Source organism: Megascapheus bottae, chromosome 7 (genome assembly GCF_031878675.1).
Source record: "Megascapheus bottae isolate mThoBot1 chromosome 7, mThoBot2.hap1, whole genome shotgun sequence".
Classification (NCBI taxonomy): Eukaryota; Metazoa; Chordata; class Mammalia; order Rodentia; family Geomyidae; genus Megascapheus; species Megascapheus bottae.
In genome coordinates, this window is record NC_143515.1 from 34694663 (window position 1) to 34718595 (window position 23933).

The following is a 23933-nucleotide window of genomic DNA, read 5'->3' on the forward strand; positions in this document are numbered from 1 at the left end:
ATTATTTGTATTATTATTGTTGTTGTTGTTGTTTTGGTTGGTCATGGGGCTTGAATGAGCCTGAGCATGCTCTACCACATTGAGCCACAGTGCCACTTCCAGTTTTCTGGTGATCACTTGGAGATAAAGAACCTTACAGACTTTTGCGCCCAGGCTGGCTTTGAACCATGATCCCCAAGATCACAGCCTCCTGAGTAGCTAGGATTACAGGAATGAGCCACTGGCCCCTGACTCTAAGTCTTTTAATGCAAGAAGCATATTTGTATACTTCTTTGGGGGAGGTGAGGTAACTGGATTTATACTCAAGTCCTTTATTTAAGCCATGCCCCCAACCTTTTTGGTTTGGCTTTTTTTTTAACCCCCAGACCTGGGGCTTTAACTCTAGCCCCCAGTACTAACCCTGAACTCCTTTTGTTCAAGGCTACCATATGAGCTACGGTACCACTTCTGGCTTTTTCTGTGATTAACTAGATATGAGTCTCAGGGAGAGGGCCGGAAGTTTGGCCTAGTGGTTAAAGTGCTTGCCTAGCATGCACAAAGACCCGGGTTCGATTCCTTGGTACCACATGTATAGAAAAAGCCAGATGTGGTGCTGAGGCTCAAGTGGTAGAGCTCTAACCTTGAGAAAGTCCAAGGACAGTGCTCAGGCCTTGAGCTCAAGCCCAGGACTGGCAAAAAAAAAAAAAAAAGAATCTCAGGGACTTTCCTGCCTGGGTTGGCTTCAAACCTAAATTCTCTGACTTTCCTACCTGGGTTGGTTTCAGACCTCGATTCTCACACCTCAGCCTTCTGAGTGATACAGGTGTGAGCCACCAGGACCTGGTTCGGCTATCACATAGGGTCTGGGGTCTGAGGAAGCCGCAATTCAACATCATCCCACATCTTCCTCATGCTCCTCATGGTCCTATGTAGCTTAGATTACAGGCTTTTACCACCTAAATCACATACTGTTAGATATACAATATGTATTAGTAAACTGATAAACCAGCTTGATGAAAGTCTAAAATGAAGATGGAAACACTAAACCTAAAGCATATCCAAACAAGTTTTTAAAAATTACCAAATCATTTGTTTCTAATTTTTTAAAATTCCTTGAGTGAATGAATGCAGTGTAAAGCTGCTTAGAAACATCTAAATTTTATATAGCTCCTTACTTCTGCCCTAGCCCTCAATATAGAATCCAGCTACAAAACTGGTATCAATAAATATACTGAAAAAATACATACCTTTTCTATGCTACAAAACAAAATTAAAACTTCAAGATCTATTTTCTTCAGTAAACTAAGTTCAAAATAATTAAGTATAAATAATGCCGTATGCCCAGTCACAGTATGATAGAGAGCCTCATATTCAATTCAATACTTAGATGTTATTCAAAGTATACTTTATTTCTTTTGGTGGGATAAGGCAACTATTATTTTACTAGACTTTAGCCAATTTGCTAAAATGAGTAGAATGTTTTGTTTCTCTGTAATTTTTTTCTCCCCATGAAACTAGGGATTAAACCCTAGGACCTGACATGTTCTTTTTTTTTTTTTTTTTTTTTTTTTTTTTGCCAGTCCTGGGCTTGAGCTCAGGGCCTGAGCACTGTCCTTGGACTTTCTCAAGGCTAGCGCTCTACCACTTGAGCCTCAGCACCACTTCCGGCTTTTTTCTATGTATGTGGTACCGAGGAATTGAACCTGGGTCTTCATGCATGCTAGGCAAGCACTTTAACCACTAGGCCAAACTCCCGGCCCCAGGACCTGACATGTTCTAAGCATTCACGCTCTCACTGAGCTACAATCCCTGTCCAGAATGTTGTATTCTTATGCTAGAGTTAACCTTAATTCAAGAGCAACAAATTTAGGTATCAGAGTTTTGACTCAAACTTGATGAGCAGATAAAAGAGAATAAAGGGGCAGCATTGAAATGGGGAGATAAGGTATGGAGAATAAATGGAACAGATTTTTTTTTCCTGGTCCAGGGGTTTGACCTCTGGGCCTGGGTACTGCCCCTGAATCTCTGCACTCAAGGCTAGTGCTCTGCACACAGCATCACTTCCAACTTTTTCTGAGTCCTTAGTGGAGATAAGAGTTTCACAGACTTTTCTGCCCCAGTTAGCTTCAAACCATGATCCTCAGATCTCAGCCTCCTAAGTAGCTAGGGTTATATGCATGATCCACCTGTGTTCAGCTGCCTACAGATTTTTTGGGGTGGGGGAGGTCATGGGGCTTGAACTTGGTCTGGGCACTGTCCTGAGTTCTTCAGCTCAAAGCTCTACCCCTAGGCCTGGGTGTTGTCCCTGAACTCTTCAGTTCAAGGCTACTGCCCTACCCCTTGAGCCACAGCCCCATTTCTCGTTTTCTAGAGGTCAACTGGAGACAAGTCTCAAGTCCTTTTATGCCAGGGCTGGCTTTGAACTTTGTTCTTCAGTACTCAACCTCCTGAGTAGCTAGTATTACAGACATGAGCTACCGCACCCGGCTGCCTACAGATTTTTTAAGCCTTTTCAAACCAATTACAGGATATGGCCTTGAATAAAACTTTTACATTCCTTCCTCACCTAATAATCACCTAGATCTATAAATTATAACAAACAGAAGAATATATGTTTTCAAATATATAAGTAAAATTTACTTGAAAATCTCTATCAATATAGATTTATATTCTATACCAACTTTCCATCAGCTCTGAAAAGTATTTCCTTCTATCTACACTAACCAAGAAAGTACTAATGCTTATTTAAAAAGATATTCTTTTCACATTTCCATAAATTAGTGCATCATGATTCATCTTTGCTATGAAATTATTTCATGAAGTTCTTCCTTGAGAAGCACCACAAAATAAAAATCACTGACCCATACAAAATCAGAAAGCAGTTTAAACAGTATATATCTTTAGCTCCAAACAGGTATGTGCAAGGCTATATAATACACTATCTTTTAAGTATCCACTACAAACAGATTATACCAAGTCTTCATATTTGCATGCAAACAGATCTTAAACATACCTTATGTAGTATTGTGTTATGAATACAAAGTTTGTTATATAAATTTCATGTTGCATATGTAGGATAACTCAAAATTCAAAATAAATGGACAACTATGTGATATGCCCAATGACACAAGTAAAAAAGAAAAATCTAACACTCAATTCCAGTAATACGGTCATAGCTTCATAAGGTTTCAATTAAACACCAAGATTTGCAATGAAAACACTTAATTTGTCATTTCCTTAATGTCTCTTTTTAACACCAGCATACATATCAGAATTTAGAGAAAACGTGGACGCTGAGCAGCATACAGTGATCTTTAAAAACACTCACCTTTAAATGACTACATTCTACGTTACACAGAGAACACAAATGTGGAAATATTCTTGGAGATGCTGCATAATAATCATTCATCATTGAAGGAGTTGGAAGTCTCTTCATCTTCTGTGCATCAGCATGTGAAAACTTTGGTAGCCATGATGCTTTAACAATCCCAAAGGGAGACCGAATGGGAATATCAGTCTCAGATTGGTAATTCTTTTTACTTCCTCTTGATCCAACATGTACATTAGCTGAATTAATCACAGGTTTATGTGGGATCTGTTCTTGCTGGTTTACAGCTGAAATTATTTCAGATGAAAAAGGTTGCTGATTCATAGATGGAGGAATTAGAGACTGACTCATGGTCTGGCTAACTGTTTGGCTAATGGGTTGGCTGATGGATTTTACAGGTTCAAGGACTGACTGTCCTGAAATATGTAAGCCTGATATCTTGGTTCCACTCTCAACTGGGAAAAATGACTGATTACTGGAGGACTCGCTGGGGAAGTCCATCTGGCGAAATACATCTTCAACAGGAAACATAGAATTACATATAACATTTGGAGTAGGAACAGATGCAGAAATGCTTTGCTGTGACCGAAATTCATTCTTGATCTCATCAGTTGGAATTTCAGGATCATAAATACGTACTTCAAGTGGATCTTCTGTGTAGCCATATTTGCTTGCATGCCCATAATCAATCACATTACTTGAAACTGTTTCACTACCAAGCATTTCTTTATTTCTGCTGTGAGAAGATAAATTAGGTAATCGACGCCCCATTTTTCTCATTCTTATATCCCTTAAAATTATTGGCATATTTTCAGGAGTTAGCTGTTCATCAGGATAGCGACTAAGTTCTTCTAGATCTTCATTAGATAATCCAAAACTTGCTAAGATACTTGAGGCACTCTCTTTTGTATAACGGCTCTGTACTTTAGGACTCTGCTCTGTAACCTGTGTTACAGAACTCTGTTTTACTCCCACTGATGGAGATATTTGAGGCTCATCATCCCACCGGCTACCATGAGGCTTTCCCTTCTTTTGTTGTGCTTCATGAAAATCCAATTTTTCTTTGGTCAATCTTGGATCAGTTCGGTGTTGAGTTACCTGAACACTCATTCTCTGTGGTCCCATGTTCTGATAAGATTCATGACCAGCAAATCTGTGTGGAATTCCCCGGGCTCTCCCTGCTGGGTAAAATCTTGGAAGACCCATAGATCCAGGCCTCATAAATGGTCCTGGAGGCCTCATCCCAGAAGGGTTAGGTGCTCGTGGCCTTTGAAGTGGAAAGTTTCCTCGAGGATTAAACCTGGGTCTGGACATGGCTACTTTCAAGAATGCCTGATTTAATAAAGTATAAGGTGGTGTTGAACCATGTGAGGCAACGGCATTCAGCTGCTGAAGCGCCAACTGAGTCTTAATCTGAGCAAAGTGCAAAGGAGATGGGCCCAACAGAAGTGGGTTTGCAATGCCCAGGTTCAAGGAATTCACAAGTGGTGCGAAATTTTCCAAGAATAACACAAAGCTGAAAGTTAAAACACAAATATTAGATCATTTTAAATCAAACTACTTCATGAAGTGGGTTCTACAGCCAGTGTAAAACATTTTGAAATCAAGCCATGAAATCATTTTGTATTTCATATACTTTTAGAGTAAGGGCTTACAAGAATTTAAATTTCTCCCTAAAATTTTCTTCTCTTCTTTTAATTCCCGAATGCAGAACACAAACCCCCAAACCTCAAGCCAGAGTTCATGTGTATTGTGTTGCACTGGGTGCTGTCCTAGGTGCTGAGTTGTGATTACAAGTCCTTTTAAATAATCTTGAAACACAGTGAGGATTTATTTCATGCTTTAATACTAGAAAAAAAAGATGAAGGTATTAAAATATTTAGCTATGAACACACAATTGGTATGTATGTAATCATACATAGAAACAAATGAAAGAACTGTAACTTGAATGTTTTATAAGACTTATTTGGCAAGACATTTTCTTCCTGTCAATCAGTCTTTGTATGTATATAATTCTATATGGCAACTAAAATATACTTACATTACTAATATAAAAGTTGTTTCTTATACGGTAAAATTTGCCAATAACTTATTAGAGTCTGACAACACACAGCACGGAAGTGATAACAGACAACAATATATGTAATAAAACTGATTACCCTTCTTAAATTGACCCATAGTGAAAGCACAGGCAAAATATATGGTTAACTGATATTGAGTTACTGTCCTAAACATAACACTAATACACAGAAAAATTAACATGTAGACAAGTCCAAGGCTAACATTTCCACTAGAGGTTGTTTGGTTCTTAACATGCTAACACATGTTAGCAATAGTATGTTACAGTTTCTAGACTGTTGTCATGTTGCTGACCGTTCTGCAAAGCACTGTACAAATCCACTCCAAGGAACTTATACAAGGAATCCTTTAACCACCATTCAGGACCAAGGTCAGCAACCACTGACCAACTATCTTCCATTTTAGAAAAATACACATTATGTATATGGATGTGTGCCTTATGCCTCTTCGTGAAGTCCCTATTTCTACACCTAATGGGCAATGTGAGGTCTTGAGACACCAATGTCTGCTAATGAAAATACTGTCGATCTTATCTGCTGATCACTAACTCTCACTAGTTCAATTTCAGATAGAGATAGACCGATATGCTTTATTTATTCATATTAGTGAAATGTTAATGTAGTCAGGAAATGACCTTTATCTAACTAATATTCTCCATTCCTTTTTTCATGTGGCCAACATAATTTATAAAAGCACACTTTTCTTATAACACTCGTGTGGGATGATGAGCCTCACATCACTCTATCAGTGGGAGTAAAACAGAGTTCTTTAACACAGGTTACAGAGCAGAGTCCTATAAAGTACAGAGTATCTCATTCTTTTTTATTTCTTAGTCAAGATATAGAGACAATCTCTATTTTGCTAGTTCTATTGGACACTCCAGCTAGGTTTTTGCCTCTATTCTTCCCTTCCCATTCCTCTTTATTTTCCTGTTTAAAAAGAAAAAAGAGGGGCCAGGAGTTTGGCCTAGTGGTTAAACTGCTTGCCTCGCATGCACGAAGACACGGGTTCGATTCCTTGGTACCACATACATACAAAAAAGCCAGAAGTGGTGCTGAGGCTCAAGTGGTAGAGCTCTAGCCTTGAGAAAGTCCAAGGACAGTGCTCAAGCCCTGAGCTCAAGCCCAAGACTGGCAAAAAAAAGAAAGAAAAACCTCAAGTGCTCACTTGATTCATTCTACAAAATCAATCTCTAGCACCTTGAACACAAGTGCTTAATAACATATTTTTGTGCTCATATAAATGATCTCTTCAAACAGTTTAATGTCAACAATGTTAATAATGCCTCCTAAAGATGTACTTATCAGTATGTGATAAATGGACATTTTATTTTGTACTGTCAGTTTGGGTGTCACTATTTAGAATCACTTGAGCACAGCCTCAAAATATTCTGTGTGGACAAAATAGGCAGACTATTTTCAAATATACTTATGACTAAGTGTAAACTATTATGATATATTGTCTTATTTTGTATATGTGTGTATGCATGTGGTTGGAGAGGAAAAGATTTACAAACTTCATTCCATGAAACTGGAACTGTGCCATTTGAGCCCTTTTTTTTGGGGGGGGTATATTTTGGCAATACTGGGGATACTGGGGTATGAACTCAGGGCCTCACACTTACCAGGTAAGAACATACTATGCAATCTACTACTGAATGATGTCTCTAGTCTTTTATTATATTATATGCTGGTCATTTTGAGATGCTTCCTGCTCAGCTTCACATTTAGACCACAAGCAGCCTATTTAGGCTTCCCGTTGTTAGTTGACTAGTACTCACCACTATACCTAGCTTCTTTCTATTACAATGGAATCTTGCAAACTTTTCTGTCCTACCTAGCCTGGAACTGCAATGCTCCCAATCTTAGTATCCCAAATAGCTAGAATGAGAGGCACACAGCTATAAGCTGAGAAGGGATGTCATGAACTTTTCTGCTCAGGCTGTCCTCAAACCATGTCCTCCTGATCTCAGCCTCTCAGCTAGGATTACAGCCATGAGCCACTGGTGCCAGATAAATACATATATATATTTTTTTTTAAGGGAAGCTAGCAATTAAATGAAAGGCCTCAATTATGCTAGGCAAGAACTGAACCACTGAGCTATATTCGCTAGTCCATGTGCTATTTTCAACTTACATTTTCCTACATCTACTATTTTTCAAAACCAGGATATGTAATGGTTACAAAACATTTGAATTATTTTGTTGAATACCAATTTAAAACTCTTTAATGTCCTTTTTAAAACTAAAAAAATTCAGTATGTCAATACTAATCATTCTTTTAGGAACTAATAGCAGAAAAGTACATTCCTGAAGCAAGCATGAAGGGTTTTTCATGGATTAATAAAACACTTAATAGTAATCTTATTTAAGCTTCCATAACAACCCAAAGAGCAAAAGGAATTTAGTTTACAAAGAAGTAACATTTTATAGCACAACTAAGAACAAGATCACAATAGAACCTACATCTGCCCTTGTGCTTTTTCATGTAATATTCAATACATATAACATGTAAATTTATTTTATAGCTTTTTTATAACTTTATTAACATGTATTAATTGTACAAATTATATACTTCATTATATTTTCTCATATGTTCATAATGTACTTTGACAATATTCAACACTCTTTTTCTAATTATCATTACATTTCCCTTCCCAGACAAAAAGAGAAAAGCCATCTTAAAACATACAGAAAGGGCCAGGAGTTTGGCCTAGTGGTTAAAGTGCTTGCCTAGCATGCACGAAGACCCGGTTCGATTCCTTGGTACCACATACATACAAAAAAAAAAAAAACAACATACAGAAAGTAATTTTCTAAATTTACCAAAAAGAGAAAACCATTAACTTTATATCCTTTTAGCTTTCTAGTCATACATACACATACTTCATTTGATGTTGCTTTGTTGGAGCACTGTCTCTGAATACACAACTTTACTTACTTTTGTTAGGGAATACAGTTACTAAAGCAGTCAGTTAACTCAAAGTCTAACTGTTCAATCACAAAGACTAAAATGCATTGTGTGCTTTCCTCAATCTAACACTCAATTTGCTTATCTTCCCTACAAGATGAGTCAACTCAACCCACTCTTTTTATCAGTGAATTCGTTCTTTCATATCGCACAAAAGACATGTAAGTCACAATTAAGATGTCATGAATGTAGAGAATACACAAGATTTTTAAAATACAAAAAAAATGTGACACTTTTAAGGAAATGGTCAAAGAAAGCAAAAAAAACAGATAATTAAAAAAATTTTTGCCATAATAAAGGAATTATAAACATTACTGACACTTAAAAAGGATGGATAAATATGACTTCAGACTTGAAGAAAATGAAAGACAAGTGTTAATGTACAATGAAAGGAACCGATCATTTTTTAAGAACCAGGCATTAACAACTTCAAGTAGCAATGATTTAATATTATTTTCAAGAAAACAATTTTTGAAATACATATCACACATTTATAAAAATTATGTGCTATACATACTTGAGTTTCTATATCAGAATGTTTTATTAATTGTAAGTGATACTCTCCCGAATTCGGCCTACCTTGCCACTCACAATAAATATAAAAGTTTATTTCAAGAAAAACCATCCAACTCAAATTGGAATATGTAATCCATGTGATGTTTTATAAAGTAGAAATATAAAGACTGGTGAATGTTTATAAAATTCAAATGCTGCTGACAGCCATATATACCGCCTTATTAAGAAAACAAGCAACGGCATTGTAAGCAATAGCAATAGGACCATGAGGTACTGAAGACAGTCAACATCCATTTCTAAGTGCATCTTTGCCCTCCCTGTCAAATTTGGTTATCTTTTTTTGTTGTTGTTTTCATAAAGGGTATTGGACCAAAAATGTTCCCCCTTGCCTAAATAGGTTTCAAAACTTCATGTAAACATATCTAATCTAAGTGAATGTGTTATGTAAATGTCCAAACTCCTAACAGGATACAAAACAGAATATACAATTAGGCTAGTTACCGTTAAGGGGTTATGTACAATGAGGATATAAAGGATATGGGAATATTTCATGGAATGCAAATATTACATGGCTTTGATCTCTCAAAGCAAGTCAACAATATACATATTTTTTAAAATAAATCAAGGATGAAAAGGAGGAAATTGTCTAAAACCAACCTGATACCAGCATATTTCACATGAAAAACCCCAACTCAAGCAATGGGATAAAAGAAAACGGATCCAAGTAACTTATGGAATCTACTATTCCACTTATATACCCTCAGTTCTGATGGAGCATCTTTTAGTAGGTTTGGTACTAATATAAACAAAGGACTTTCTTCAGCTCACGGCTAGCACTCTATCCCTTGAGCCTTAGAGCCACTTCTGATGGTTAACTGGAGATAAGAGTCTCACAGACTTTAGTGCCCGGGCTGGCTTTGAACTATGATCCTCAAATCTCAGCCTCAGTAGTAGCTAGGATTGCAGATGTGAGCCAATGGTTCTGGCCCCAATTTGATATCTTAAGAACCTATCATTATTTATGTGATCTTTCTATGCAGAGATAAATAATCTGAACTATAATCAAGAGGAAATATCATACAAACAAAAATGTTCTATCAGAAAAGAACAAAGCAGATTATATTTTTCAAAATGTCAAGTTTATGAAAGGGCAGCTAGTTACGTTTCAGATTCAGAAAGACAAAAGAGACTTAACAACTAAATGCAGTACCTGATCCTAAACTGATTTCTGTACTGGAGGTGGAGGAGCTGTGATGAAGAACACTATAAATGAAATGACAAAATCAGAATAAGAACATTTATACCATTTTATCCATGTCAAATTTATTAAAGTAGATAACTACAATATAAAACATTCTATTCTTGGAAAATACACACTAAAATATTTAGAGATGAATGATCTCATCTGCAACTTACTATCAAATCATAAGCAGAAAAAAGTGGGGTGTGTGTGTGTGTGTGTGTAAAGAAGAGAGAAATAATAAAATCCTGTTATCACTCAAGAGCTTAAATTCATTCAAAAGTCCTCAGTGGTCCAACCACCATGTACAACACTGGGGACAAAACTTCTTAAGAGGTTAAGGAGATTTAAACAAGTATAAGAAAAGACAGAAAACAGCAAAATAATAAACACAGCATCAGCCCCAAACACATTTTTGGATTTGGCCCTTTCTTGTCTACATCATGTACCAAACTTAACTACTTAAGGTTAGTCATCCCCATTACGAAACCCATAATAATCTAATCTTTAGAGAAATTTCCACTGATTTGAACATACCCACCCTGTTAGGAGGGATGCCAGTGAATGAGTTCATGCAAAACTGGTTTACTCCCATAAGTAAAATTTAACACTTAGTAACTTTAAAGACGTAGTATAGCAAATTTTTAACTCTGAACCTATATTTAGTGTTTTAATTCTAGTTCTGCTGCTTACAAACCCATGTGATCCTAAGTAAATAGATTAACCCAAGCTCATTTCATCAATTGAAAATGAGTATAAAAAGAGTACTCACTCAGAATGTCATTAGGAGTTGTAATAGGTGATCAAAATGTTAGGTAAAGACAAAATGTTTTACTTAAGAAGCAAGTATTTGCTTCTTTTATTAATATATGAGTAAATTTTAAATTTACAATATATTAGAAATAAAAATTAGTTCATCGCTTTCATCATTTTTTCGGTAATGCCGAATTGAGAATGATTGAAAACATTTAAAGGCATATCAAAATTCACTGATTCAGATACTGATAAAGCAAAACATAATATAAAGTGCAAGTTTTTCCTCAAATAGGAAAATGTAGGTGAGGAGCTTTAAAAGGCGTAAGAGATACATCAAACAACTGAATTGCAACTATTTTTTAAAATTGCTCCAGCTGGGAGTTTGGCAGGAATTATCATTGTGTATATTTGATATTAAGAAAGTATTAGTCATTACTGGTCATTAATATAATTATTATGACCATTTTACAAAAAATGTGTTTTCCTAAATATTTTTAGCAAAGAATTTGAGCTATGTATCAATATAACTAAAATGACATTTACATAAAATTAGAGTGGAGAGTAGAGATAAAGACTGAACATAAGCTCCTAATTATTGAGGCTGGGTGGTTGAGTATATGGGTTAATAATTATATAGTTCTACTTGATATGTATTTCAAATCTTCTATTAAAAAAGTTAAACGGGGGATGGAATTTGGCCTAGTGTTAAGAGTGCTTGCCTAGCATGCACAAAGACCGGGGTTCAATTCCTCGGTATCACATACATAGAAAAAAGCTAGAAGTGGTGCTGTGGCTCAGGTGGTTGAGTTCTAGCCTTGAGAAAGCCCAAGGACAGTGCTCAGGCCCTGAGTTCAGTCCCCATGACTGGCAAAAATAAAAGTTAAACCTAGCACCGGTGGCTCACACCTGTAACACTAGCTACTCCAGGAGATCTGAGATTACAGTTCAAAGCCTGCCTGGATAGGAAAGTCCATGAGACATTTATCTCCAATTAACCACCAGAAAAAAAACTGTAGTGGCACAGTGGCTCAAAGTGGTAGAGCATTAGACTTGAGCTGAAGAGCTCAAGGACAGAGCCCAGGCCCAGGGTTCAAGCCCCATACTGACTAATAAGAGTAAGATCCACACACCTAAACCTAGTACTTGGGAGACTGAGGCAGGAGGATTTCAAGTTTGAGGCCAGCCTGAACTACAAGGCAAAACCCTGTTTTTTGTTGAGTTTTTGCTTTATTTTTGAATGTCCTAGAGCTTGAACGCAGGGCCTGTCCCTGAGCTTCTTTTGCTCAAGGTGAGCCACAGAGTCACTTCAGGCTTTTTCTGAATGATTTACTGGAGAAAACAGTCTCGAAGACTTGCCGGATATAGTGGCTCAGGCCTGTAATCCTAGCTACTCAGGAGACTGAGATCTGAGTATCTCAGTTCAAAGCCAGCCCAGGCACTAAAGAACATGAGACTCTTATCTCCAATTAAGCACTAGAAAAGGGGAAATGGGGCTGTGGATCAAGGGGTACAGTGGTAGCCTTGAACTAAAGAGCTCAGGGACAACACCCAGGCCCAAGAGTAGGGCGGTAGCCTTGAGCTAAAAAGCTTAGGAACAGTGCTTAGGCCGAGTTCAAGCCCCATGACTGACCAAAAAAAAAAGTCTCATGGACTTTCTGCCCCAGCTCCTTCAAACCTCAATCATCAAGTTCTCAGCCTCTTGAACAGCTTGGATTAAAAGCAAGAGCCACCAAAACCCAGCTGCAAGACACTATTTAAAAAAAAAAAAGTCAAGGGGCCGGGAGTCTGGCCTAGTGGTAAAGTGCTTGCCTAGCATGCACGAAGACCCGGGTTTGATTCCTCGATACCCCACATACATAGCAAAAAGTCGGAAGTGGTGCTGAGGCTCAAGTGGTAGAGCTCTAGCCTTGAGAAAGTCCAAGGACAGTGCTCAGGCCCTGAGCCCAAGCCCAGGACTGGCAAAAAAAAAAAAAAAAAAAAAAGTCAAAAGAAAAAAATGTTAAAAAACAAAACCTATTTTTAAAAGAATGAAAAGTATATGGAAAAAAAAGTGAAAAGTACAAAAGAAATGTTGACAACTTTCACCTGGTATAGATAATGGGAAAACTACTTCAAAATTTTAAAAAATGTAAAATATGGAAATAAGACAGAAAAAGTATTTAAAAAACTGCAAGTGTAGAATAACAACTAGATTTTGATTTTTAAGAAGTTAAAAAATAGGGCCGGGAGTTTGGCCTAGTGGTTAAAGTGCTTGCCTATCATGCACAAAGACCCGGGTTCGATTCCTTGGTACCACATACATAGACAAAAGCCGGAAATGGTGCTGAGGCTCAAGTGGTAGAGTGCTAGCCTTGAGAAAGTCCAAGGACAGTGCTCAGGCCCTGAGCTCAAGCCCAGGACTGGCAAAAAAAAAAAAAATGAACAATTTGTTCAAATATCAATATATATTAAGGCAAAATAGAAAGCATAAATTAGAGACTCGACCTTGGTAACTGCTGAATTCATTTATCAATATCCTACCAGTCACTTAAGATTTAAAAACTACCGTAACTATGGGAATACATTATTATATTTGGTAAGTGCATGATAAGCAAGTATAAAGTTTATAGAAGCATAAAAATAAAGTGAGATGATCTTTCAGCTCTGGATACTGAACTCAGGGCCTGAGTGCTATCCCTGAGGTTTTTCTGTTCAAGGCTAGTACTCTACCACTTGAGCCAGAACTCCATTTCCAGCTCTTTGGTAGGGACACAAAAATTCCTGGCCAGGCTGGCTTCAAACTGTCATCTTCTGATCTCAGCCTTTGGAATAGTTAGGATTATAAATAAGTGTAAACCAGCCAGGTAGGCTGGCCTAGTGAGAGAGTGCTTACCTAGCAAGCATGAAGCCCTGGGTTCAATTCCTCATTACCACATACCAAGTAGTAGAGAGATAGCCTTGAGCACAGAGAGGCTCAGGGACAGTGTCCAGGCCGAGAGTTCAAGCCCAGGACAGGCAAATAAATAAATGTAAGCCATCAACATCCAGTTTTAAGCTATCCAAGGCCACAATTTTTCATCAGAAGATATTGCCTAATCATTTTAAAATTTAAGATTAATAGCTAAAAATTCCTTAGCTATGTGCCAGTGGGATAGGAACTTTCCAAACATTGTTTCAATATTCACCAAAAAAAAAAATCCCAAGCAAGTTGTATTATCAACACTTTACAGATAGACAAAAGTTCAGACAGACTAAAATAATTTACCCAAAGTGTCATAAATATAGTACAAAGGAAAACAGTAATTCAAACCCAGATCTAATTTCAAAGCCTATTCTGTTTCCCACTAAACCATTTGTTACTTCTACATAAAAACAAAATTTCCAGAGATCACCATAACAGTAGTAAAAAGCCAGAAAGTGATGACCGATGAGAACTTTAGGACAAGTGTTTCTGCTGTACTGTACATATCTCATACAAAATGCAAATATGTAAAACTTAAATGCAACCAATATATAAGGCAATACACATTTTCAAAACGAGTTCGTAAAAACATGAGAATGTAAAATATACAAGCGCTGTCAAATGTTGTTAAAAAAAAAGAAAAAAGGTACCATAAGCTCACTAAACCTAGAATGTCTAATAATTAAAAGTTTTTAAAACAATTTTGAAGTAACCTGATTATATATTTTTCCAAGTAAACTTCCTTAAACTGTGTGTGTGTATTCCAGGTTATCATTTAAAAATTCCAAATCTGAATCAGTAAACACAACTGAAAACTAGGTTAGCTTTTGTAACATGAAAAAAAGGGGAGAAATTTCTGATACACAATTCCAACAGTGATTAGAAAAAGAATTTGAATCAACATGAGCCAATGGATCCAAGTTAAAGTTTTTCTTCAGAACTCCTTCATGTTGACTATTCCTTCCCCCAACCTCAGCCCAACTTTGGTCTAAGAGAAGCATTTTTAAGTTTAAGGCCGCTCCCACGGTCTAGCTCAATTAATGATTTTGTCAAAACGGAAGCCTCGCTCCGCAGTCCCCTCAAACCACCCAAGATGTTTCAAATGTCAAGGAATCGAGTACGCGGCACACACTTGCGGTATGTATCAGAACGGGGCCCCAAGCTAGAAGTCACACAAACGAATTACTGGGGGTCCGCTAGGAAATGTGGAAATGCGGGCGAGCCCGCCGCACGCCAGAGGTGACGTCCCCGCGGCTCCCGTGCCCTCAGCAGGTAGGCACGGGAACCCGGCCCTCCCGGCAGCAGAAGCACAGCGTTCGCTCACCCCGAACTCCCCGGCCCAAACACAAACAAGCTCTACTCCCCAGGCTTCCGACACCACGACGCGGGCCAAAGGGCTGGGCCACAGCTCCGCCGCCCCTCGGGGCCCGAGGGCCTGGCCGCTCCCTCCCGGCCCCCTCTCCCGGGCTGTCAGGCCCCGCAGCGCCTCCGCAGGCCCAGCGCCGGTGGGGAAGGGGCTGCCGTGCCGGGGCTCTTCTCTCTCCCAGGTCCGGAGCAGCGGCGTCAAGAGGCTCCTCCCGACCCGAGATCCCAGCTCCCGACCCGAGCGCCCTGCCCGGCCCTCGGGGCGGCGAGGCCACCAACAGCGGAGCCGGCCGCCCAGCTACCCTTCCCACCGTGGGGGTCCCCAGCTCCTCCCGCCCTCGCCGGCTGCCGGCCGCCATTTTGTGCGCCGCCGCTGCGACACACATACAATAGTCGGGACCTCCGAGGAACGGCTGGGGACCCCCACACCTCGGGCCCCCGCTTTTCGGCCCTCTGCTCCCCACAATGCAGCGGTCCTACCTATGCCTACCGACTAACAGCGGTATCCCATTCGCGCCCCACACAGTTTTAGCACTCTGTCTCCAGTCGCGTGCCGAAGAAGCTACCGCCTACGCAGAGCTATACGCATGCGCGTCTCCCAGCCCAGCGAGCCTTCGTCTACTCCCAGCGCCTGCGTACCTTCGGCTCCGCGCTCGCCCCGGGCGCGGACAAGAGCTAGAGCAGCCTGCTTCCGGGAGGGGGCGCGCGCGAGCGGGAGCGGGCTCAGCGGCCTGTCCTACGTCTAAACCAAATCACAAGCTGTGCTGGGCTCTGAATCATCATCTCTTCACAGTCTTCCTTGGTCCTATTCCCTCAGTGTTTTGTATAGATAAAGGTTTGGTTTTGTTTTAAAAAGTCATAGGGGCATTATTCCTAGGATTACAAATCTGCTCAAGAGGCTGAGATCTGAGGACGGCAACTATAGCTCAAGTGGTAAAGCGCTAGCCTTGAACACACACACACACACAGAGAGAGAGAGAGAGAGAGAGAGAGAGAGAGAGAGAGAGAGAGAGAGAGAGAGAGAGAGAGAGAGAGAGAGAGAGAGAGAGAGAGAGCGCGCGCGCGAGCGAGCGAGCTCAGGACAGCACCCAGACCAGACCGAGTTTAAAAAAAAAAAAAAAAGCCAGAAATGGTGCTGTGGCTCAAATGGTAGACCTCTAGCCTTGAAAAACCCCAAGGACAGTGCCCAGGCCCTGGACTGGCAAAAAAAAAAAAAAAAAAAAATTAAACACTTGCCTTTACTCTCTCCCCAACCCCATCCCTTATAGCAATGGTGATTGATGGATATCATGGCTACTCCAAATGCCAGAAGAATCAGGTCTGGGGGATGTAGCTGAGTGGTGTAGTACTGCTGAGCATGCAAGGGTATGTGTTTGAGCCCTAGCAACGAAAAAGAATTTTTTTCTCCAGTGCTTTATTTGCTTTAAGTGCTACAAGCATTACACTTATTAGACAAACTCACAACCCCTGCTTCCCGGATCTCAACTACTTCATACCACCCAGGTGGAGACTCACATATCAATTTTATCTGTCAATATATTCACATTAAAATAAGTACAAGAAAGGCTAAGCTATCTGTGTGTGTGTGTGTGTGTGTGTGTGTGTGTGTGTGTGTGTGTGTGTGTGTGTGTGTGTGTGTGTGCTGGTCCTGAGGCTTTAACTCAGGGCCTGAAACTGCCCCTGAGCTTTTGTGTTCAAGTCTAGCTCTCTACCACTAAAGTCACAATTCCACTTCTGGCTTTTTTGGTGCTTAACTGGAGAGACTTGTGACATTCTTTCCGCAGCTAGCTTCAAAGTGCAATCCTTAGATAACAGCCTCCAGAGTAGGATTACTTGCTCGTCCCTTGCTCTATTGCAGTTCACTTATTGCAGCTTCACTGTATCATGGCTTGTTTTTTAATACCTTGTTTTTAATCCCTCACCTATTGCAGGAGCTCCGTAGCATATAGGGAGGAATGACTATGTAATGCTGTGACTTCCAGAACTTTTATCTATCACCAGGGTCTCTGGAACATAACTCTGGTGTACAGGTGTGAGCCACCAAGATTGGACAAAAAAATCCAATATCTTAAAAAAAAAGATACTGAATTTTTCTGTTCAAATCAAAATTTCTGCTTGTGGCAACAGACCAAACCAACAAAGGTCAATAAACTCTCCTTAAACCCCAAACAACTAAAAGTAACATTTTGATGAGTTTCCTTTCATGCCTTATTTTATATTCATGAAAACATAACATGCTCACAGCCAATGAACTGTAACTTGGTGGAAAAATTGATTATCAGCAAAATACAGGGCATGCTCTCAAGCAACGAGCCCATAGGGCTTGGTGACTTCCATCCAACCCACACTTCACTCACTCTGTCTGAAGACCAGATGGCCTATCAACCTCTCCAGAGCCCACAGGATTCTCAGCGAAGACTTAAAGTAGCCAAAAAGCCAACTCTAAACTGTTCAAATGTGACTTAGACATGCTAATGAGCCAACCCCAAAGTGGATATTTGGTGACTTTAATATTCAAATGAGCTAACAAGATCCTCAACATGGCTTAGACAAGCTAGTAAATAAACCAGCCCCTAAAATGGCTTGGTTAAGATCGTTAAAAGCTTCAGCTGAAGAGCTCAAATCCAAAAGCTGTTTCTTCAAGTCTGCAAGCTTCAAATTGCCTCCTCTAGCTCCAAGAGTCTTCTCTCAACTAGGCTTCTTTGCTACTGCAGCAATGTGTGCCAAGAGAACAGATAACAATGATTACCAGAGAGCAGGAAACACCATGGCTCTAGTCCCATCGCTGTGATTGTGTATGCCTGCTTGATGGTTCTAATTTCTTGGAATCATATTTTAAAGTCTTCCATTATTGAAAGGCATCTCATGTTTGAGTCTTTATTGTATGCCTTCACATCACTACCATCTCATGTCTGGAACAGGACAAATCATATACAAACACAAACATGTAATGGGAAACATTCTTCATCCATAATGGGTATACATTAGCCTGTTAATTGGTATTTCATAAAGTAAATCATTTGACCCTCTCTTTTAGCCACTTGAATAATGTTCATGGTGTAATTGCACCATCAACTTGTGAAACACTGAAGCTGTTCCAGTCTTTTTACTAAATAAATGTCAGAATACTTTCTAAAAACATTACAGAAGTAGAGCCCTTGCCTAGCATGTGCTAGGTCATGGATTTCATCTCCAGAACCCAAAAAATAACTTCAAAAAAATCTGCCTTCTTGGGCCTAGTGGTAGAGTACTTGTCTAGCATGCACGAAGACTCGGGTTCAATTCCTTGGAACCACATACATAGAAAAAAGCCAGAAATGGTGCGGTAGGCTCAAGTGGTAGAGTTCCAGCCTTAAGAAAGATCAAGGACAGTGCTCAGTCCCTGAGTTTAAGCACAGGACTGGCAAAAAAAAAAAAAAATGTGCCTTCTACCAAATGTATAAAAAAAATAATTTTTCCATAAATCGTCCTCTCTGTAAATTTAAGTAATATTTTAGTGTGTGTGTGTGTGTGTGTGTGTGTGTGTGTGTGTGTGTATGCAGATACTAGGCTTGAACAGGACCACTCATATCTTGCTTAGCTTTTCACTCAATGGTGCTCTCTCTACTACTTGAGCCAAGTGATTGACCAAGATGCATTATATTCACAAACTGCTTTGCTGATGGCAACGAAGAAGAAGAAGAAGAAGAAGAAGAAGAAGAAGAAGAAGAAGAAGAAGAAGAAGAAGAAGAGGAGGAGGAGGAGGAGGAGGAGGAGGAGGAGGAGGAGGAGGAGGAGGAGGAGGAGGAGGAAGAGGAGGAGGAGGAGGAGGAGGAGGAGGAGGAGGAGGAGGAGGAGGAGGAGGAGGAAAAGGAAGGGTGATAAAGGGGGGAAGTTGACAGGTTAAACTGTATGCATGAATGGATGTTACAAATGAAAGTCCCTTAGTACAACCAATGAATGCTAACAATGGGATTAGAACCAACAAGAACCTTTCCAGTTGATTCTCTGCCATTCACTTAAGGAAGCAAGCCATGCAGTGATGAGGGAGTTTAGCAACAGAGGCAGTCTCCCAACAAGAAAGGTTCCTTGAGACCTAAGTAGAAGACTGAGGTTCAAAGCTTGGAGTCAGGAAGAAAGGTGCTCAAATTTGAGTATCTTCAGCTTGAATTTTTATGACCAGTTCTCCAGTTTGTCCATACCTCTGCCACCTTAGCTTGTTTGCATATCAGAATAACAGTCTAGCCACCTTGTGTTGAATTCATCAGCTCCAGAACACCTAACTACCTGCTCAGCATTCTGTTGACAGGGATCCTGCAGGGGAATGTACAGATCCTGGTTGTGGTCATCCAGCTATTTGGTCAATAAGGCATCTGTCATAGGTGAAGTGGAGTCAGCAAGCCCTCTGGTTGGCTGCTTATGAACTTTCCCTACGTTTCACCACATCTAGCTCATCGCTCATCGAGAGATTTGCTAACTTTTTTGCCCAGACTGGCCCCTATAATCCCCCCAATCTTCACTCAAGTAGCTGGGATTACAGGTGTGAGCAACCAAACCCAGTCTGAGTTGTCTTAATTTTTTAAAGATTTTTATTAACATATATTAGTTTTATAAGGTACAGGTCACTTACACATTTCTATACATACACTTAGTATTCCTAGTCACTGGCTTTTCTTTAAATAAGAGAAACTCCTAAGAAGTTCATTCACCTACTTTATACAAATCAAGGTAATTCCATAAAATAATAGAAAAAACTAATTCCATAAAAATTTAACATTCTAGGTGGCAGAATTGTTGACACTTCTCCGATAAAGTGAAGTGAGCACAATTATCTCTATTGTATAGGAAAAGGAGCTGAAGCACAAAGGTAGGTGCTTTGCTGAGTGTCACATTGGCAAAAACTGATCCTCTCTACTTAAAACCCAGAATACATATCCTTCAACACTGATATTTCTTATTTTATGAAACCTTGATAAATATACAGAACAGAAAATAGAAAATAAAGAAAAGGAGAAAGGGAGCTGGTGTCTCACCCCTGTATTCCTAGCTATTCAGATGACTGAGATCTGAGGATCAGAGTTCAAAGTAAGCCCAGGCAGGAAAGCCCATTAGATTCTTATATCCAATTAACCCCCAGAAAACTGGAAGTAGTGCTGTGACTCAAAGTAGTAGAGTGCTAGCCTTGAGCAAAAGAGCTCAAGCCCCACAACAACCACCACCAATAAAAAAGGAGAGCAGAAAGATGAAGGAAATATTGGTATCTACGATAACCCAAGAAACAAATTATTTTACTTACCAGTACAGCTCTTTACATTAAACTCTTAACCTACCAAATGTGGGGAAACTTTTTTATGCCACAGGTCATTTGGCATATGTTAGCTGGTATTGATTTTATGTTATAAAAAAAGAAAAAAAAAAAACAGCTAGCAAGTCCACACGGTAGTCCTGAGACTTGAACTGAAGAACTGGGTACTATCCTTGAGCTTTTGTGTTCAAGGCTAGTAGCTCTACCACTCTGAGCCACAATGCCATTTCTGGATTTGGGGGAGTTAGTTGAAAATAGGATTTTCACAGACTTTTCCTGGTTAGGTTGGTTTTGGACAACAATCTTCAGATCTCAGTGTCCTGAATACTAGGATTACAGTGGTAAGCCACCAACATACTGCAAAAAAGTTGCCACATTATTTAAGTTTGAGTCTTCCTTGCAATTTCCTTGTCTGGGCCAAATCACATGATTACTTGGCCATATAAGGCCTTGAGCCAGCCATTTCCCATTCCTGAATGAACAAGCACTAAAAAAGTTATCTGAGAAGGGATTCTGATCATTCTGTAAGTTTGAAATGTAGACATTCTGGTACTTTCTTTTTCTCCTTCTTATCTAGGGAAGACCTCTAATCTCTTTTGTAAAAAGATATTTTAGAGTTTTGCCACCATCTTGTGGTCTTCCACAGTACTGCTACTGAAAACTTTCAATCTTGCTTGGGCTCTAGAAAAAGTGCCAAAACAAATTCTAGGGTTAAAGTTTTTCCTGTTTTGATACTTCTGGCCACCTTCCCTAAACTCCTAAGCTTATCTATGTCAGTTGTAAAGCACAGTGTCAAAAATTAGAAAAAGTCCAGCCTATCATTGAAGTATTTGACAATAACTGACATGGTCAAAACTTTTTCTTCTTTTAATTTTTTTTTTGCCAGTCTCGAACTCAGGGTCTGGGCTTTGGGCTTTCTCAAAGCTAGCACTCTACCCTTTAAGCCACAGCACCAGTTCTGGCCTTTTGTATATGTGGTATTGAGAAATCGACCTCTTTGTGCATGCTAGGCAAGCACTCTACCACTAGGCCACTCTCTCAGCCCCTCTTGTTTTGTTTTGCCAGTCCTGGGGCTTGAACTCATGACTGAGCATTATCGTTGGGCTTTTTTCCTCAAGGCTAGACCTCTGCTACTAGAGCCACAACACCACTTTCGGCTTTTCGATGTATGTGATACCTAGGACTCTAGCACTAGGCCAAACGCCCATCCCCCCTCTTGTTTTGATGTTTGAGACATCAACTCTCTATGAAGCTCAAGTCTGGCTTTGGGCTTTCTATACACTTCAAGCTAATTTCAATTATCTTTCAAGTGTTGGGATTACAAATCTATAATAGCATGCCCAGGTCCCTAAACCTCCCTTCTCCTTCCCGGTCCCCTTCCCCTTTCCCTTCCCTTTGCCAATTGTGGGGCTTGAACTCCAGGACTAGGCACTGTCCCTGAGCTCTTTTGCTCAAGGCTAGTGCTCTAACCACTTTAACCCACAATGCCACTTTCAGTTTCTGGAAGTTAAATGGAGATAAGAGTCCAAGGACTTTACTGCTCAAGCAGCAATCCTGATTTAAGCCTTCTGAGTATACAGGTTTATATAGGTTTAAAGGCTGATCTTAAAACCTCCCCCCCCCCTCTCTCTCTCTCTCTGTCTCTCTCTCTCTCTTCTCTCCCCCCACCCCCAGTCCTGGGGCTTGAACTCAGGGCCTAGGCACTATATTTGGGCTTTCTCAAGGCTAGCGTTCTACCACTTGAGCTATAGCACCACTTCCAGCTTTTTCTTTGTATGTGGTACAGAGGAATTGAACCCCATGGCTTCATGCATGCTAGTCGAGCACTCTACCACTAGGCAAAACTCCCACCCTTGCTGTTATTTTCTAATAATCCTTCAATAAGGGTAAATCTTCATGATGCAAAGAAGAAAGGAAAGAAAAAGACCTTTGCAAAACATAACAAAAAAGACACAAAACAAAAATGTATAGTTTTATCATGACAAAGGAAATATCTATATAATTGCCTTATAGGCCAAGAAATTAAACTTTACAATATGCTCCTTGTCAATAACATCCCGTCTCTACTGAAAGGCCCACTATTCTGACTTTTTGTCAATTATGTCCTCGCTTTTTATTATAGTTTTATCATCTAATTCTTATTTCTAACTTAATTTAATATAATTATATAGCATGTATTCTTATATATAGCTCTTTCATGCAATATGTTTGTAAAATTCATCTCTATGGTTATATTTTTGTTTATACTGATTTCTCCAAAATATTCTGTTTGAGCATACTATAATTTATTGTTCTACTGTAGATTTTTGACCTTTTTTACAAAAGCAATTATTCTTCTACACATAGGCTCATATTTTTACTTTCTGATTTACATGCCTTTCACTCTCTTTCTGTATCTTATTGTACAGGCTATAACTTCTAACACTTTTCTTGTTATTTCATGTAAAAATCACCCAGTACTTTATAATTATGGTTGAAAAAAGTTCTTTCTCCTTATTTTCTGATTTATTTTGTGATAGTAAGTGTTTAATTTACCAGGAGTGGTGGCTCATGCCTGTAATCCTAGCTACTCAGGAGGCTGAGATTTGAGGATCACAGTTCAAAGCCAGCCCTGGCATTAGAACATGAGATTCTTATCTCTAATTTATCTCTAGAAAATGGAAAGTTGGGCTGTGGCTCAAGGGGCAGGGTAGCCTTGAGTTGAAGAGCTCAGGGACAGCGCCCAGGCCAAGAGTTGAAGCCCCAAGATGGGGAAGAAAAAAAAAAAGTTCCTTAGCTGGGTATGTATGGGTGGCTTTCGCCTATAATCCTAGCTACTCAGGAGGCTGAGATATGAGGATCTCAGTTCAAAGCCAGCCCTGGGCATGAAAGTCTGCAAGATTCTTAGCTCCATTCAACCACCAGAAAACAGCGCCCAGGCCCAGAGTTCAAGTCCCACAACTGACCAAAAGGAAAAAAAGAAATGAGCTAGGGATATAGCTCAATGATACATTGCATACCTGCCATGCACAAAGCTCCAGGTTCAATCCCCAACAACAGTAACAACAAAAGCAGGCAGATAAGGTGGTATGTGCCTCTATAGGCAGCAGCATAGTTTGAGATCAGGAGTTCAACCCAGAACAAAATAGTGATACTGTCTCTAAATTAAGACAATACAAAACACAAAGCTGAACAGTATATATTTGGTTTTTACTTCAGTGGATCTTTTCTATTAAGAAACTAATATGAGGGCCCGGGAGTTTGGCCTAGCGGTTAAAGTGCTTGACTAGCATGCACAAAGACCCGGGTTCGATTCCTCGGTATCCCACATACACAACCAAGCCGGAAGTGGCAGAGACGAGACACAACCAAACCGGAAAAGTGGCAGAGACAAGACTGCGACGGCGACAGAGAGCGAAAGAAGCGAGCTGAGCGGAAGTGAACAGAGCCCAACCGAGTGGTGGCCGGAGCGAGCGGGGCCGGAGCGAGCAGGACC

At 39.8% G+C, this 23933-nt stretch overlaps 1 protein-coding gene across 4 annotated transcripts in view; it reads right to left on the minus strand.

Annotated features, from left to right (window-relative positions):
* Positions 1-15718, minus strand: part of Znf638 (zinc finger protein 638) — a 76201-nt gene extending 60483 nt beyond the window's left edge. For 3 of the 4 annotated variants that reach the window (XM_090336727.1, XM_090336726.1, XM_090336725.1), the window contains exon 1: positions 3308-4705. In XM_090336727.1, coding sequence (XP_090192853.1) covers positions 3308-4621 — 1314 coding nt within the window. In that variant the 5' untranslated portion in view covers positions 4622-4705. Of the gene's footprint in view, positions 1-3307; positions 4824-15654 lie in introns of those variants that run through there. The other variant, XM_090336728.1, reaches the window with a different exon arrangement.
* Between the last annotated feature and the right edge of the window lie 8215 nt (positions 15719-23933).